At 46.0% G+C, this 18422-nt stretch overlaps 2 protein-coding genes across 2 annotated transcripts in view; one reads left to right on the plus strand and one right to left on the minus strand.

Moving 5' to 3' along the window:
* Positions 1-3493: 3493 nt before the first annotated feature.
* Positions 3494-18422, plus strand: part of T265_09187 (hypothetical protein) — a gene marked incomplete at both ends in the record, with an annotated part of 75374 nt that continues 60445 nt past the window's right edge. Inside the window, 2 exons of the mRNA XM_009175199.1 lie at positions 3494-3647; positions 13172-13393. Of these exons, the coding sequence (XP_009173463.1) occupies positions 13219-13393 (175 nt within the window). The remainder of the gene's footprint in view (positions 3648-13171; positions 13394-18422) is intronic.
* On the minus strand, positions 10542-16916 carry T265_09185 (hypothetical protein; the record flags this gene model as incomplete). Its single annotated transcript, XM_009175197.1, has 3 exons — positions 10542-10637; positions 10701-10831; positions 16823-16916. The coding sequence occupies 3 exons, from the start codon at positions 16914-16916 to the stop codon at positions 10542-10544; spliced, it is 321 nt and encodes a 106-aa protein (XP_009173461.1).

The following is an 18422-nucleotide window of genomic DNA, read 5'->3' on the forward strand; positions in this document are numbered from 1 at the left end:
CACAAGGAATTTCGTGTCCATTTCCGCTCTGTGCGGATGAATTGAAGTCTGTGAGTTCCAATATTGGCGCCTTTACACAGTTATCTACGTCGCAGTTCAGCGGTCACTGGACTGGCAACTTGCTCTTAGCAACGAAAAGGGCGTTCATATGTTCCTGGGAGGAGAAACAGCCGAGGCCTTCGCTGTGCATGAAGCGAATGAACCACAAAAAATTGCAAAGATGGTTAGTAAACAGTTTAGTTCTGTCTCTCCTCGAGCATAAGCTAATAATTTCAGCATGAAAATTCGGCCTACAAGGCACGTGTCATGTATCTAATGACTTGTTCCAATTTCCCCAAATGACTCGCATTGAGTTCTAGGTGCATTATGGAGCACATCTTAGAGTGCTTCTTGGAAACGCTAACAAAGTTTTCAGCTCCGGATGCAGGATAGACCCTAACTTTGCCTAGTTTGCTCATCGCGCCCTGGTGGAACGTAATGCTCACTCAAGCCCTGTTGGAAAAAGGTTTGACCGCCAACTTTTCACTGCTGACTCACGCAATACACGTTGAGACATGGCAGGATTTCCGGGCTCAGGCTGCACACTTTCGTTAGAAAACATTCTCATTTTATTGGATTGGTGCATCAAACAACCTTTCTGAACATTTATCAACGCTAAGCCTGCAGCCCATAACGAAGCATTTCCAATGCTTTTTTATGAAGGTATTGCGCTGAGGAGCTGAGGAGCAACTCCACACGCATCTCTCATGTCTTTCGGACAAACGATGGCTCCTGGACGAGAGATGCAAACCAGACTCGATGAGGGCAAAGGCTTTGATTCTGTGTATCAGCTTGTGACCCCACGAATCCCCAAATAAAAAACAACAGAGGCACGGTAACAACCTGTGCACGTGGGCGTGCATGGGTGTATCATTTCTTAGACCACGAATCCGTCGGTAATTTTTCAGCCTTTTAAACAGCATTGTGCTAGTATTTTGCAACTGTTTAGGTTTTGCCAGATACATTCCAGCACTAAATAATTCTCTTGGTTAATGGGTTTTCATTCGACAAGAAAATTGGGGAAAATTCCTCCTGAGAATCTAATAGACATTTGAGACATTTGTGCCTGAATATCGATTTAAGGAGAACAGACAGTGCTTAGATGTAAATCCACAGTTGAAATAAAGCCCGTGGGGAGGTTTGACGTTAAATTACAAATAGCCAGAAAGACGAATAACTTTACAATGATGATATGTAGTGGTCAGGGATCACAACCAATGCGGAGAAAGTAATGAAGCAGTCTCATTCTAGGCTAACTGGAGGGTAATACTCCGTAATGATATCATTTTTCAAAAAAATGTTTGTGGCCGTACTGTGGTACAGCTCCGATGAGGATAGATTCAAGCATGTTTTGCGGGCCTTGGTTGGGGTGCTGAATGACGAAAAGCGTCGCTGGGTGTCTCAAAATTTTGGTTGTCTCGTTTGTGGCCAAGTAGTCGGATAGTATCGACAGCAGATAGTTCAAAATGTGCCAAAACCAGGCACCATATGTGCAAAGTAAGCAGAACCGAAGCCCTGTTGTGATGTAGGTGTTGGAAATGGAACTGGGTATGTGGACAACTAAACAACCATAAAGACCGGATAACCATGTCACCACTCTGCGGCCGTTTTCAGGCTACTGATGCACAAGGAAGCACTTCACGCTGAGTAGATGATGAAAATGTTCCAGTTGGCGGAAAATATACCAAATCAGGGCAAACTTGGTTCATTTGATGTTCTGGAGTTCGAAGATTCGAGCTCATTTAAACACGAAGTCAGACGGAGCTACAAATTTCGTTTGATTTTCACAAAATCGTTTATCGGGTCGCAGCTAAGACCGAACTGTAAAGTAAACTGGCTGTAAGAAACGAATATGACACGAGAATTATTTATTTTCGGCAACACGATCTGTTCCACAACGAGCAAATCAAAGTGATCACTTGACGATGACAGCGGAGAATAGCCACATGATTCATCCAAGTCACGGGACAGCTACGGCAATAAGCGATGTGCAGGGAAAGTTACCAAAAAGTATTTGTGGGCAAGAAGTTAATAATAATAGATAGACTGGGATGCATGCAAACACTGTCTGATGTATGAGCATATCAGGCTCGCGTCAGTAAACGTATGCTCACAATCATTTTAGAGACAAGGAGAAACCAAAGTTGGCTTGGCCATGAATTTAATCGAACGTTATCATAGAGTTCCAGGTGAAAACTGTGGGAGTAATAGAGCGTAAAGTTTGCAAGGGACCTCTGTGTTCCGCCAGGTACACATGGCCTCAGAGGCTGTCGACGGCCCTAGCAACTATGTTCGTAACTGTTCGAACCACATGTAGCGTACCAGTAAGAATAATTAGTTCATCTTTCTCTTCATCGAACATCCCCGTATCCAATAACAAATTTCCACACTAACTGGCATGGGTGCATCATTCTAGTCTGAGCGAGCCGCGTGAAGCGGTTTGGCCCAGAAACTGTGACTCACTAGGTGATTACTGGGTGCCAGCGAAAGCCAAATCTCACGAAGCTGGCAACTCCAGTGCCCTAACTATTATGAGTACAACGCTTCTCAATGAACGCTCGCAATTGTCTCTCGACTGTGGATCTATCATAATGCAACAAGTATATTATTCGTGCCGTGATGCAGCGAAAATCACACTGGTGCGTTGGCCGCATTGCATAAGTCCCGGTGCTCCCAAACACAGTATGAAGCAGGCAGAAGATACAGGATTACGAGGGTTCCTAATTCGTCAATCCATGGAGTTGAGTTAGTTACACAATGTTTCCAGGGAGCTCAGCGGCCATCCGAGCGACAACTGCAAATAAATTTCGTGACTTGCAAATCCGCGGGAGAGAATCGATTGAAATAAAATTATTCACAAAGCGAAAACGTCAATGCGAGAAGTAAAATAAAAAGATGGAAACATGATTTGCATATTAGATCTAGTGTTTTCCGAGAAATTCATTTTCACTCAATTCAAACGTCTGCGAAATCATGGGATACTGAAGGCGGTGTAAGGCTGCCAAGCGTAACCATGCCAACTGAGTGGACTGTCTAATATCCACGGGCACTTTGGCATGGCGAATACCACGGGAGACTTCGTAAACGGAATGGTAAGAGCGTGACTTTACTTGATTGATGCGTGTAAGACCCGACCTCGGCCTTCCATGCTGTCTAACTGACTGCATCGTGCCGAAGTTATCTAAGCTGAGGTCTAGTTCCTATGTGCAAAAAATATCTTGCATGCATTTTCTACGCAGTAATTTATTGTTGCTACGACCGGAGACAAGAGTTTATTGTGCACTAGCCAAGGTAGCAACTGGAAGGGCCGTAAAGCCCTGGAACCCTTGGCTGGCCTCGGCCGAACGAATAAACCAATCAGAGTGCCGGGTTTTCCCCTCTGGATGGGTGGGTCCGTTGCTGAATTGCAGTTCCCACCTTGGGTGATCGGGCACGTATTACCGTAAGGCTGTGACGACCGGCTTAAAAAGATTGACCAAAGCAACCGTTTGACTGAGTTGCGTGGAAAAACAAGCGTGCGCATCGTCACAGGAGGCACCCCTGTCCTGCGATCGCCCCTTATCTGCACAAAGCCACCGCACTGGAACTTAATTGCAAGTCTGAAAGGCGTAAGTGTCAGAGAGTGCCAGCAGAGTTCTGTCCGTTTTCAAATTTGCGAAGTAGCCACTCGGGCAAAGCTGCGTTGTCACCCCCCATCAAACAACCGTGAGACCATATCCCGTATCTGGAATTTCGAACGAGAATCGGGGAGGGTATATTCTAGATACCCACCCAACACTACCAGCTGTTCACAGTTAGGATCGGTGTTGGAGTCGGGTAGGGTTGACATGGACTTTCGAGTCTTCTGCAAGGTAGATGGATAAAAATATGCTATCATCCATTTGAATCTAATTCTGGGAAATAGTAACGCATTTGCATGGAGCTGCAAGTGTGAACCAGGAGGACGTAGTTGGCCGGGTTATTGCTAAACGGAAACGAGTGAGTGCTCCGATGCACACGAGCACGGGGATAAAATGAGGTCACGAATCTGGAGCTCGTAACGCCCCATCAACAAGGCCCGCGAACCCCATGCAACCCTTGGAAGGTCCCAGTCACTTTTCATTGCCTGAACATATCAATGGAAAATTTCATAGATTCAGCAGAGATGTACCCCGTAATTCACCATAGATCACCTCATCACATTCACAACTCCAGATGTGAAGCGTTTGAATGACAGTGATTTAGAGGTTGGCTGATCTTTTGTCTTTCGGTGCTATGCTGTTTCCTTTCGTCTCCAAACGTTCAATTCAACACTTGAAACGATAGACTTGGTTGTGGAATCTCAGCCGAACTTCCACTTGCTAAGCTATGTCGAATGGGACGGACACGTAGTAAATTCGATCGTCGTAGGCTTGAGACGGCTGAAATCTGACTCCGGCCGTCAGATACCGTGAGTTGCATTGGAGTGGCGACTGAATCTAGGGATATCCTGTTTAATTTTCAACATCTGCAGTTGGAACCGCGTTCAGTAGCTTCCCTTGTTATCCTAGTTGGAGCGGTATTGTGTGTGTTTCTGGATCGGCCAACAATCGTGTTCTGAGGCGAATTCCAAGTTGACGCGCAGGCTAGTAGGAAGCGTGGCATTACCAGGTCCCAGTTCTGTGTCCCGTATACTTCAAAGAGAATCCTCAGTATTGCCTTCAAAGAGTGGTTGGTACACGCGGCTTGTCCGTTTCTTTGTTGATGGTAAGTTGTGTCCTATGTCTGTTAAAGTTTCATCGGTTTACATTTGGGCTATTTTCAAGTCGTCAACAGTGCTTCCGAGGACTTACTGAAATGGCCGTTGAGCATTGACACTTATTGCCGGTAAATTGCTGAGTGATGATTGAGTAATTCTGATGCGCTCCAGTGATCCAGTCTTTCGGACTGCACTTGTCTTCCTAGCAACCTTTGGGCGCGCTGCTAGTGTTATTCCACATGAACCTAGAACGAGCACATGGGCTTCAAATCTCGCTCTTTGGGTGCCTGCTCTTGATACAATGGCTCATAGTATCTACTGTATGGGAGCTACATCATCATCATCGTCGTCAGATGTAAGAACCGCGTACTTGTACAGTGGTTGTAGCTGCCACAGTTTCGTTCACCGATGATTTGGGGAGGTGAGGTAGGTAGCTGTGCATTGGAGGCGGGAGCTGATAATTTGGGGCTTAAATACAACAGTCAGTGGACTGTTAAGTGGGGAGATTGGGAAGGGAGCTATGCACTGAAGGCAATGGCTTGGATGCAAAAGCGCCGTCGAGGGCGCGACCGGGCCACGTCTGATAATGTCTCAAACGATTAATGTGGCCCGTCTCAGGGTCCCCATTCAGGAAAATGGCAATGACCGGTGCAGCTGAGTTCGCTTTTAATAGCTTTTCTACTTCGCTGCCAAGCCATCGTTTGACCGCCTCTGGCTCGTTTCTGCTCTTTACGTGGTTGTGGAAAAAGAACCTTCCGAGGAAATCGGTCGATTGGCATACGCAGCACGTGGCCAAACCAGCGCAACTTATGCAGATGATCAGTTCATCTATCTGGTGATCTCACCAGACTCGGGCAATGCCCCGAAGACATCGATGGTCAAACGCTGAAAGTCCTTTGAAGTCCTCAGCGCGCAGCGGCCAGTTTTCCGATCCATACTGTAAGACGGAGCGCCCCACAGCATTGTAAACCCGGCTCTTGACGGTTAGGCTGTCACGCCTACACCTAAGGTGGCGCAGCCTCACAAATGCTGCTCTGGCCTTCCCAATCCGGATGAAAATATCATTTTTCGCGATACCACCGCGGCTGATGGAACCGCCAAGGTAGACAAACTTTGTACTACCTCAGTCGGCTACTCTTCAGTCATGGGGTTAGTATTCGTGTCCACCCACACTGCAAACAGGCACCGCTTTTTATGCCGAGGGGCATTGAGCGGCGCAAAGACGATTGTTCACTGGAACCCAATCCAGCAAAGGGCATTCAGCTCCGGGGCTGAGTGCGACCTTCACGCCACATATTCCACGAGTCATCGCTTCTGGGTCACCGGACGCACGGAGGGAGAACTGTGAAAGAGCTGAGTTCATCCTTGGCATCCTGGGTCTCATACGTGTGTTTCGGAGACAGCATACATCAATATTAAGAGAGTATACGGTAGTATACGGCAGTGAAGCATCGGTGTTGAACACTGATGTCATGCTGTCGATGATGATGATGATGATGATGATGATGATGATGATGATGATGATGAGGGTGCCTGCTCTTGATACAATGGCTCATAGTATCTACTGTATGGGAGCTACATCATCATCATCGTCGTCAGATGTAAGAACCGCGTACTTGTACAGTGGTTGTAGCTGCCACAGTTTCGTTCACCGATGATTTGGGGAGGTGAGGTAGGTAGCTGTGCATTGGAGGCGGGAGCTGATAATTTGGGGCTTAAATACAACAGTCAGTGGACTGTTAAGTGGGGAGATTGGGAAGGGAGCTATGCACTGAAGGCAATGGCTTGGATGCAAAAGCGCCGTCGAGGGCGCGACCGGGCCACGTCTGATAATGTCTCAAACGATTAATGTGGCCCGTCTCAGGGTCCCCATTCAGGAAAATGGCAATGACCGGTGCAGCTGAGTTCGCTTTTAATAGCTTTTCTACTTCGCTGCCAAGCCATCGTTCGACCGCCTCTGGCTCGTTTCTGCTCTTCACGTGGTTGTGGAAAAAGAACCTTCCGAGGAAATCGGTCGATTGGCATACGCAGCACGTGGCCAAACCAGCGCAACTTATGCAGATGATCAGTTCATCTATCTGGTGATCTCACCAGACTCGGGCAATGCCCCGAAGACATCGATGGTCAAACGCTGAAAGTCCTTTGAAGTCCTCAGCGCGCAGCGGCCAGTTTTCCGATCCATACTGTAAGACGGAGCGCCCCACAGCATTGTAAACCCGGCTCTTGACGGTTAGGCTGTCACGCCTACACCTAAGGTGGCGCAGCCTCACAAATGCTGCTCTGGCCTTCCCAATCCGGATGAAAATATCATTTTTCGCGATACCACCGCGGCTGATGGAACCGCCAAGGGAGACAAACTTTGTACTACCTCAGTCGCCTACTCTTCATTCATGGGGTTAGTATTCGTGTCCACCCACACTGCAAACAGGCACCGCTTTTTATGCCGAGGGGCATTGAGCGGCGCAAAGACGATTGTTCACTGGAACCCAATCCAGCAAAGGGCATTCAGCTCCGGGGCTGAGTGCGACCTTCACGCCACATATTCCACGAGTCATCGCTTCTGGGTCACCGGAAGCACGGAGGGAGAACTGTGAAAGAGCTGAGTTCATCCTTGGCATCCTGGGTCTCATAAGTGTGTTTCGGAGACAGCATACATCAATATTAAGAGAGTATACGGTAGTATACGGCAGTGAAGCATCGGTGTTGAACACTGATGTCATGCTGTCGATGATGATGATGATGATGATGATGATGATGATGATGATGATGATGATGATGATGATGATGATGATGATGATGATGATGATACGGTTTCCGTGAGCATTGCCTGTTTTCCTGTTTGACATAGAGTACGGACATTAAAAGCTCCCGTGTAGAAAGGACCTCGTGGATTTAATAGGGTGTTATTTTAGCGAATATACACTCATTCGCAAACTAATTTGGTTTTTCGAGAGACTCACCTGGAGCCCAGCTGAATCTCTCGTTTGTGATGTTCTCAGGCAACTGAATGTGCTGCACCAGGCCGCCTCATGTTTTAGTCGCTACGATATTCGAGATATCGCGATACATGTATATCTTTGTAATGTACTACTCATAAGGTTGCTGAAAATCCGTCGGCAGCCCACGACCGGTTTCGCCTTTTAAGGGCGAATATCACTGATCGGCAATGGCTCGGCATGCGCAATACATAACCAATACATACCTACACCAAACCACATAGGCTATGGTCCTGAGACAATGATTGTCGAACACCTGAAGACGTCTCAGTTCTGCTACTCGAGCTGGTCAAGTTCTACAGCCATACACTAAAACAGCCCGTACGTAGCCTGATACACACGTCCCTTTAGATTCAGGGATATACCGTTTGGACGCCATAGGTGTCTCGGATTTGCAGACGTGACCCGAGCCTTGCAGATTCGTGCATTTTACTCATCTGTGAATCTCACTACAGTCAGAACCAATAAAACATCAAAGATACGTAAAGTGCTCCACAACTTCGGGTCTCTCCTTGAATTGTAAGCGGCGCGTTTAGCGACTGCATGTCCACGAGCATGACCTTACACTTTGTGGGTGCACGGTGCATACCAAAGGAAGGGATGACATTAGTCGGTTCATCCAAAAACTCCCGCACATTCTTCTGTTCGAAGACGAGAACGATGACGTCTGTTCATTACCGATCGATGAAGTTTTCGTCGCAGGCCATTTAAACACCGAGGTTTTAAAGACCTTCAATGTCTCGCCTCATTATCTCACCGACCACGAAATTAAATAGGAATGGAAAAAGCGGGCACCCTTGACGGATACACTTTGTGTCCGTGTTACGGTTCGGTCACGCAGCGAGCAAACAATATGATATGCGGATTGTGGCAATACTCTATCCCCAGCTGTGTTGCTTGATCCAGACTCCTAGCACGGCGGATAGTAAGAAGACGAAAACCTCGGACACAAACTTCAATGGTCCAAAAACACGCGATCAACAGGCGATGCCCCGAGTTTCCGAACGCAAGTCAGTAAAACGATGGTATCGTGTAAGTAAGTGGTCGGATTTAAATCTCTTGGAATATCAATAGGCCACTGACCTGTTCATAGTTTGACCTTAAAGTTGCCGGAAGTTCGCGAGCGCACATAAAAACACAGCGTTTTTTGGGGGATATTGATATCCCCAACAGTCCGAAACCCTTTAGGTAGCTCTCCATATTCTCCCACCAGTATGAAACTCTGAGAATACCAAGGGCGTATTATGTTCACAAATCTTCGGGGCATTCCTTGATGGGCCAGCGGTTTAAGGAAAATAGACCGGTCAGCCGAGTCGGATGCTCCAACGAAACCCAGGAGTACTGAAATTGTGGGTTGTTTGTACGTATGGCGTTTTTCCAGTACCTGACGGAGCCAGGTGAAGACTTGGTCAGTGTATCCCCCACCAGTCCGGAATTCCGCTTGCTGCTCTCGAGTCAGTGCTTCATGAGCCACCATAAGGCGGTGAAGCAGTCTCGTTACGACCAGGGTCAAGCTGATCCCCCTGTAGTGACCACACTTACTACAAACCCTTTTTGGAAATGGTCACTATCACCGACTCTCCCCAGTTGTCTGGGACAGTCTCCTTTCCCCAAGTGACAGCAAGCATCAGACAAGTGCTGACTGAGAACTTCAATGCGAGTGGGAAGTCATCTGAACCAGGTCGCGCGTATCAACTGGAATAATCTTAAGACATTACCTCTCTAGACCTCCCCTATTTCCTTGGCTTTTTGTGTCCACCAGACTTCATGCTCACTTACACTTGACGTCTGGTAATTCGTCGCGTGAAGTTATGCTTGCGAATGGCTGGGATATTTATCCGAGATTTAAGCAATGCCACTGTTCGGTTCGATATCCACTGCTTGAGTGAGCCTGATAGCAAAACTCCCAGCACTTTACAAAGAGGTAGCACTCTCGTTCCAGGGTGAATTCATACCTGTTAGTGGAGCATTCGGAAGAGACTCCAGAAGTCGATTCTGGTAAAGTCGTCTAACATCCACATCTACCTGTCTCTCAGTTGCTAAGCGTTTCGTCTTCACCCTACGCGTCCGTGGAAAACGAAGGGAGAATAGACTCCAGACGGTCGCGTGGTCAAAATCCGCCAATCTGTCCCAGAAACCAGCGGCAGTCGATTGTTGATCCGCGCTATCAGTAAGTGATGGCAATGTGAACAATTTGAGTTTGTAGCCGGCACGTTTTTGGAGGACACTATGTAACCAAACAACCTCGGTTATTTTGAAAGTTTATACTACACAAAGACAACTTATGGTCAATACACTGCTAAAGCGGTCGTTCACCATTGTCCATACGTACCGAGAGCAATCCATGTCAACCACCTAATGAGTCTCAGATGCGCTAAGCCTGCCCACTCGTGTATTCTGATCTTCGACGACCAAAATGATATTTGAGCTTTTAGCTCGCCGTAAGGGGGCATTTAGGGCGCTATAAAACTTGCCGTCACAGGTGTCAGCGCTAAAGTTGGTTGGGACCTAAGAAGACGGTGGTCAACTTTCCGCCTGTGAGACTCCCTCACGGACTTTTCCAGACGAACCGTAAAGAGGCGATTGTCAATCGCTATCCAGTGAAACAAGTACCCTTCCCATCGCTGAATTAGGATCGCTGCGCAATCATCCGCAGTGGGTTCTGGATCGCCAGGGGTGCATGGCCTGAAACGAGTGGAGAGTGCTGGGACAGTTAGCCCGATTACTGTGCCTGCGTTCTGAATTCTTGCTTCTGACTCACAGCACACACATGTTAAACCAGTTCATTGTTAGAAAGAGAAGCTTGTTTTGATTGCTTCAGGGTGCGAATAGAAAAAGCACATATGTTGACTTGGCATCGGTTCTTGAAGATTGATCTCGAGCGTCTTGAAACGTTTCAGAAGACCGAGAGAGCGCGAGATGGCTCAGTGGTTTGAGTGGGTATTTACTGACCCGAAGGTCTGTTGTTCGAACCCGACCTCTGCCACTCGACTACCCCTGTCTAGGTTTGGGTAACCTGGCAATATCCCATCCCTCCTGCTTCCTTCTGCTGGCATGGCAGTTAAGCACCGAAAGGGTGCTGCGGATCAGCAGTTCATACTGACTATCCGAGGATAAGCCCCCTTAAGACTCTTGCCCACAGCTCCATTTATTGGCAAGATTGGCTAAACATAGTCATGTTCCTGATTATAGTTCAAGAGCGTGAGTTGTCTACTGATAACCTCTGACTCCACTAAAAGCTCATTCGGAGTATCCCACCTCCACTAGGGTCCGTTAGCTTAGCAGTGCTTAAAGTGGATCTGTATTTTGCCATGTGGGCAGAGCAGGAATCCGTGTCGCGTACAGAATTATCCGTACATTAGTATTCGACCCGAATCTGATTCGGTCAAAGTATCATTTAACTTCGCAGCTGATGGGTATCATGCAGTTGAGCACCACGTGCACTGCATATCTGAGAGGTGCATCTCGACGATTGATACCACATCCAACTTCGTTCGTTCCGGTGATCCAAAACACTAACCCATCAGTTAGTCGTTATTTCATGAGACGTCACTGTTTGTACTGGCTACCACCTGCGGCTCAACCGTAGTCCTGTCAGACAGGGGTGACCACAAGAATGACAACGCAGTGCATGAGCATATTAAACAGAGCAAGCTCGTCAACTTGAAGGCATAGTTACTAAGACAAAATTCCTTCTGCTGCAAGTAATGCACGTGGGAGCTCGATGGTAGCGGTGCCACCGGGAACAAAGACCGAGTTCTGGTAAACTGAGGCACGTTTGGAGTAAAGGTGCAGACGATCACTGTTTACAGAGTGGTATCTTCAGAACCCCATGAAGAGTATTCGGTTCTGTGGGATTGATGGCAACTCGCTGAATATACTAATTCTCAAAGCAATTCTCAGACCTATTCTGCAATATGATGAAAATGCAGCTCCACTAATATTTTGGCGTAACACTCAAGTGTGCATCTCCGGGACTATCAACTTCACTTTGTAGAAGACTTGATCACTGTGCGTTTACTATAGCGCCGGTCGCGAGCCACTTAAAGTTAATAATATCTTCCAATTCTCAATAAATTTTGGATCAAGCCTATATTCGAGTAGTCTTTGACGCTTAGGATCGATCGAGAGCTCTTCATTTCGGATGGGTTTGATGAAATATCTACTCGTTTATGGCTTGAGGACATATAATCTTTACCAAACCTGGTGAGTAAATCACTGGGTAGGTGGAGTTATGGGAAGGCGGAGAACCTATGGTCGAGATCTCAACTGGCGGGCTGAGTCAATGTTGGATGTCAGTTAGGAGTCCTTTTTGACTGATATAGATGGTTAAGTCTTACCACTAATGGGTTTGAAGAAGAAAGCTACGCGATATGGGGTTGCCTAGAGTCTCCTTCTTCGGATCCAGTTGCTGATTCCTCATAGGCATCGTTTACGGATTTAGTTGGTCCATATGGATTACCAAGCGTTACAACGATTTGGTCATATGATGGTGCAGATTACTTTTGAGCCTTGCTCGTTGGGTCGATAACTGCTCTTCAGTGGTAAGCACTTGCCGCCACAGGTCAGCTCGGCTATTCTAAACTCGCCCTTCACATGCCAGTCAATTCTATGTCCTCTATTTTGTCCACGCAAGGATGCTTGCTGATTCCCAGTACTTGGGCCTACCCCACTTCCACAGAAACTCGAGCACTCCATCGATTGGACGCAAGAATCGCTTGTTTTTTAAAAGATCGTCCCAGACGAATTCCCTTAGTCGCCGATAAATTTACTCTTCAACTACTACTTTGGTCTTCAGCATTCTGACAGTTCAAAAGTGAACAACCACAGATTGTCAACAATTCAGGTGGACTTATTCATCATGGCACTGAGGTAGAAGAGAATCGTGGATTATATTTGGTTACCGGGAGAGCATAAGAGTTAATCATAACATCAACTTCAGAGTGCCCGGAAATAGGTGTTTGATGGTATGTCACAAACGACGTCCTTCCAGTGATGAAGAGATGCTGTGACGGTCGACTAAAGAAGCACGAGCCAGCTAATCACGACTAGCAACACACTGATGCATAAACCCACAAACTAGTCACTCGGCGGATTTTCTCGAATTATTGTGCTTTTAGGAAAAGGGCATTTCGCGATACTCATTGCCATACTCATTGCCAAGTGCTATGCAAGTACGTTGCAAACGAGCCGAATGGTGGAGGTACCAGACTGAAACGACACGACAGCTCTTTAAAAAGTAGCTAAGAAACTTAGAAAGCATTTAGGATGGGCCTTTATTCGCTTCAAAACAGACTATTCAGTCGATCTTTTGGGGAAAGATCAGCCCAAACGACCATGTTCCAGAGACGGTCCCCATTATTGATAAAGCCAACTGTATTGTGTTGAATACTAACATCCGATTCCCTTTCTAATTTAGGTTTATGTCTCACGGCCTACCACACGATCTATGCAGCATAGCTTTCGATGCTTACGAACTCGTCACACACACACTCCCAGTCTTTGGCACCAACAACAACGCTAGTCAAAACAGAGGCCACCACTAAAGAAACTCTATCGCGGCCTTGGCTACAAAATGGATTACAGCCAAACTTTTTTCCATATCCGAAAGCGGACGATACACATGCTGGGATCGAACCAGGTATTACTCTCGTGGTTGTTTGTGTAGTATCTTAGGTCCTATTGTTTCGTTAATTAACACACCTAACGCCGTAACTCATCGTGCAGGTGACGTTTGTTGCATTATTGTGGTCTTCGATATTTTGCCCTCAAATCGTTTGACTAATCGTACGTGCATATTGTCAGTTACTGTAGCTGTGGTAGCTGATAGCAATTTGCCAGTGTATTTGTAATAAGCCCCACTGCTCTGTCTGAATGTCGTAACTCGGTCTGACAGCCAGAACAAACATCCGGATATAGTATTTGCAGTACGATCAAGTACTGGCTGATGATTTGTTCTTAACCTTGCCGTCCGGTACAAGCAGTGTGGCTCCTTCGATGATCGTTAAACATTATCAACAGTTCATCACCTGTAGTTTTCGAGTAAGGACGGTAGAGAACACTGCGGTTCGACATAGTGGTTGAAGCTGTTTATCTTTCGTTTCTTGTAAGTTTTGCAGTACACAGGTTTCATACATGGTTTTAGCGCACCACCGCTAGCCTAATGTGATGGGTTTGATATTTTTAAAATTCTCGGGATTTCGCTGCGGCTGTCGGCCGTTAAGCAGAGAATATACCATTACTCATGTGACTTTCGTTATCTGAACTATAATCTGCGTCAAACGCGTGTCAAATTTGTTGTCTTTGTCGTCACACTCAGCCTACACTCTTCAGGTTTGTGCTTAATTGGTCGATTTTTCTGTGGACTTTCGTCTGACTATGTGACTCACATTCTTACAGTCCGTAGAGTAAACGTGTTCTGATCAGGTACACCTTGATTTCCATCTGAATCTTAGGAATAACCCACCAACCGTTGATATCTGATTAGCGTTCGTATGCAGTTTCTGCATGGAATGATCCAAGATAGACATTTTGCTGGATTTGTCCACGTAATTGACTTATCAACTCCAATTCCTTTTAGTTCCTTATGCATGGTGCTGTCACCTTCCATTTTGTGCACACTGCCATAGGTTAGTGGTTAAGGCACAAGCTTACGGATCGAGAGGTCCATTGTCCGAACCCAACCCCAACATCTTGACTGCTCCCCCCGCCGAACAGCGGAAGTTTAGTGCAGCCGTGTATCAATGCTTTTATCGCCGTGAATTCCAACTAATATTTGGGTTTCCAGTTCTGTAATGTGTTGCCAGCAGAATTCTGGAGTTTTCCTGAGCCCAGTAAACATGCTTCCTAATGTCTGCACCACAATCAATGCAGAATGCCGGCCCATCACCAAACACGTCTCCAGACAATGGCGAATCTTTCCGCATCACTCTTTGCAGCAACTAGTCATGATCCTCTAGTTTCTAAGCAGCGGTTCTGGAGAACTTGCGTGGATTGAGCCAAAGTATTATGCAACGATCAGCTCTCCGTTTTAATGCCTTTTGGATTAGCTTTCTCGCTGAGTTGTGTGCATTTATGCGTTGTCAGTTTTGCGCCGAGTTCTAGTTGTAATGTTGTCGCTCCATGCTGGGGGCTTAGAACTTTCCTCTCTGCAATAAAACACGTCTGTTAAGGGCGTTTTTCAGCTTCTAGACAGTAGTTACTGAAGCGTTTTGTTTTCAGACGTTTACTCCGAATTTATCACAAGTTGTCCTCGGGCTCATTCCAGATACGCGCAACGACAAGAGCTGTGTTTTATCAGCATTCGTCAAATCAATCTAAAAAAGTACTCTTCATACGTCAGCTTCACCTTTGATAAATTGGAGTTATTGTCACCTTGACGTGATTCTTTGTACTTCCGGTTTTAGACGAATGTCCACTACCAAATCGCTAGCCGTATGACGAAACAGCCTTTCATGTGTGCATGTCATTTTGTTCACCGCACACTTCCTCTTATTCCCAGACAACAGTTTATTTAGGTATCAACAGCCCACGTAGTGTAATTTGTCGCCAACCTGTTGATCGTATAGATGCGGAAGAACAGTTGGCTACTACTGATCAGAACAGGATTGGGGTACTGGTTGAACAGCAGTAAGATAAGTTGGTCTGTGGAACAGTATTGACAGGCGGCTTGAGGTTCTGCATTACGCCTTGATAATTGATCGTGACTGACCGTGATCAAGAGACGGATGACGTTGTCTGGACACAGGGGTACCCTTTCATCTTTCGACAACAGCAAACTGAGAGTCACTGTTCCATCGCTTAGTCAGTCTGGAGTTCCTCATGGGGGGTGGGATTAGTAGGAGGCTATACGGGAGTGATAAAGCGAGGTCGCTCAGGAGAGGGATGGAGTGGCGATAGAGAGATTGTCAGTATTCGTGATGAATGGGCGTCTTTTCATATATGGAAATGCTGAGTCGATTGGTAATTCGTACATCATATGGATTTCATTCACATGCATCTTCGCTTATTGGAAGATAGGTGTGTACCATAGTTGTTGTTGGTCCATTTCCGCTCACTAGTGACGGAATTGCGTTGCCAGTACATTTTAGCCCAAGCTTCTGTAGTCAGTGTTGGTTCGTTGACTAGATCTGGTTGTTTTTTTTTCATGATAAGAGGCTTCCAGAGCGAATCGCGAAAAGCCCAGTTGGACGGTTTTTTCCGTCCTTATTGATACTCATTAGAGTGACCTCACATGTGACCTCTTGGTCGGCGATTTGAAGATGCTTTCTGCACGGACACGCACTTACCAACATTTTGCACGGCCTGTAAATTCCAATTAGGTTTTGAACTTTGTTTTCATCTGATGAGGCACATATGATTTCAGTGTCGTCAGCAACTGACCAAGTCTACTGTGCGCTGGCGTCACACCCTTAAACGTGACGCTGAGCTAAATCACATGCTCAAAACGTTGTACGAATTCATGGCAACATAATTAATGATATGATTGCTTTCTCGAATTGTGGAAAGGTAAACCTTCGGTTATTGCTTTTTTTGCCAAGTAGAAAGGATTTAGTGCAGCCAACAAACGTTTCTCGAGATTTCAAAACGAACTCCGCACTTTTTCCGAATAACCGTAAGCGTGGTATTCATTGAGTGGAATCCGTCCACGGAACCCACCCATTCACGACAGTGGCTGTGATTTTCTGCAAGCGACCATCACCCAATACAGACCATTATGGGAAGCGGTTTATATGGCCCTTTGGGGTGATAGTTCTCTTCGGAAAGCATTGCGCAGTAAACCATATCCAAAAGGAAAATCTGTTGGTTACTCTCAATCGAGGCGGCCTTCTGAACGTTTTGTCGCTGTATAGGCTAATGTATAGGTTATTATAAGTTAGTACATGTGAAACGAGGTGGCAGTGGTGTCATACATAGGAGACACTTTACTTTTCAATCGGCACCCTTCAATATGGCATAGATTAGGTTGAGGAAACGACAGTTTTTGACAGACAGTGTATTTGGAGTCTGCGTCACGGTTTGCATACCCACATTTTGCGAGATGACTCAAGTGGTTAGAGCGCAAATTTACCGACCGGAAGGTCCGTGGTTCGAACCCGGCCTCTACCTATCGACTTCCCCTGGGCAACATGGCAGTATCCCAGCCCTCGTGCTTCAGGTAGCATGGCTTCTAGGCACCGGAAGGGTGTTACAGCTGAACGATTTCATTTCGCATCATTTAAAAGCCGAGGACACAACTTTACAGTGTTGGAATGAATTTTCAAAATTTAACTGTTTTTTTTCTGGAGCGACTGGTTGAGTGAAGTCTTTTGGCAACGTGTTGCTGCAAATGTATGTCGTAATTTGTAAGCCTGAATATGTAAGTTAGGTCATTCATTCAGACAATAGCTGGCTCGTTGTCGCTGACCATTGAACCTGGTCAGCTAATGTGGCGAAGCACAGCAGGCTGCCGGCGTTTTTGTCAGTCAGATCAGTTTGGCACGCAAACCATGTGACCGTAACAGGAAAACAGCCACTGCGACAATTTCACGTGCGCAACATTTGCGTCGGGACGCACGGAGAGATGAAGCCTGGATTGACTGAACCGACAACCAAGGGTACTGTGCGTGGGTGGTTGTGATGTTTAAACACACGTTTGTGTGTGTGTGTGCGCGCCGATTTTCACTGATGCCAACACGCACCTTGTGACTAGACTGCATCTATCACCAACATGTTGATCAACACGCGTTTTATGTCGTTATAAAGACGGATTATTTTGACTCGCGATGATGATGAAAGTCAGCTAATTGTAGTCTACCATCTACCATATGGATTCCTAATTTTTTTCAATCTGACAAGACTTTCCAACAAGAATGATACAAGGTTAGATATTGATTGGTATTGTCGTCCGCCATTGGGTGATTCCTCAGTCTAATGTTACTTGGAGCGATGAATACAGATACGACAGATCACATAATTCAGGTTATGGGGACTGCGCTAGAGTTTTGCTCTAGTTTTTTGTTGTCGCACTCATCCTGTGTTCCACCTCCTCGTTAATCAATACTTAAGCTGCTTTCAATATCGCTTCTGGATACCAATGTCTGTTTTTGGGAGCTAATATCATATGCATATTTCAACTAAGCCTAGTATGGGTAGAAGGCAGGTGTTTCATAAAGCTCATCCAGTCTTGGCTTTTCCTTAAGACGCGTATCTTTTCACGTGGAGAGAAACTCCAGTTATCTGATCATTTTCTCATCATCACTGATGGCAACGCCAGGCGAGAACACTGATGCTTTGCTTGCGTATAACCATGTTTTATTTGATATCGGCATTTTGTCAACATATTTAGAAAAACTGGGTCTTTACAAAATTAAATATCAAACCAAATGTCTTCATCTTACTATCAATGGGTCAGATACACTGCGTTAACATGATATCGGCATCAACATATTTAGAAAAACTGGGTCTTTACAAAATTAAATATCAAACCAAATGTCTTCATCTTACTATCAATGGGTCAGATCAGATACGTTAACAAAGTGTAGAAACTGAAGGCCTCAGCGACCTTCCCTGCTGAACCCCGTTGCATTTAGTGTTTGCGGTTGTTAGGTATGCCCAATGTCATTAGATTTACCTGAATTTGTGAGGCACTGTCTTGATATGTCTACTATTTACTGTTTTTGCCACTTTAC

The sequence above is a fragment of the Opisthorchis viverrini genome, assembly GCF_000715545.1.
Source record: "Opisthorchis viverrini unplaced genomic scaffold opera_v5_260, whole genome shotgun sequence".
NCBI classification, from domain to species: Eukaryota; Metazoa; Platyhelminthes; class Trematoda; order Opisthorchiida; family Opisthorchiidae; genus Opisthorchis; species Opisthorchis viverrini.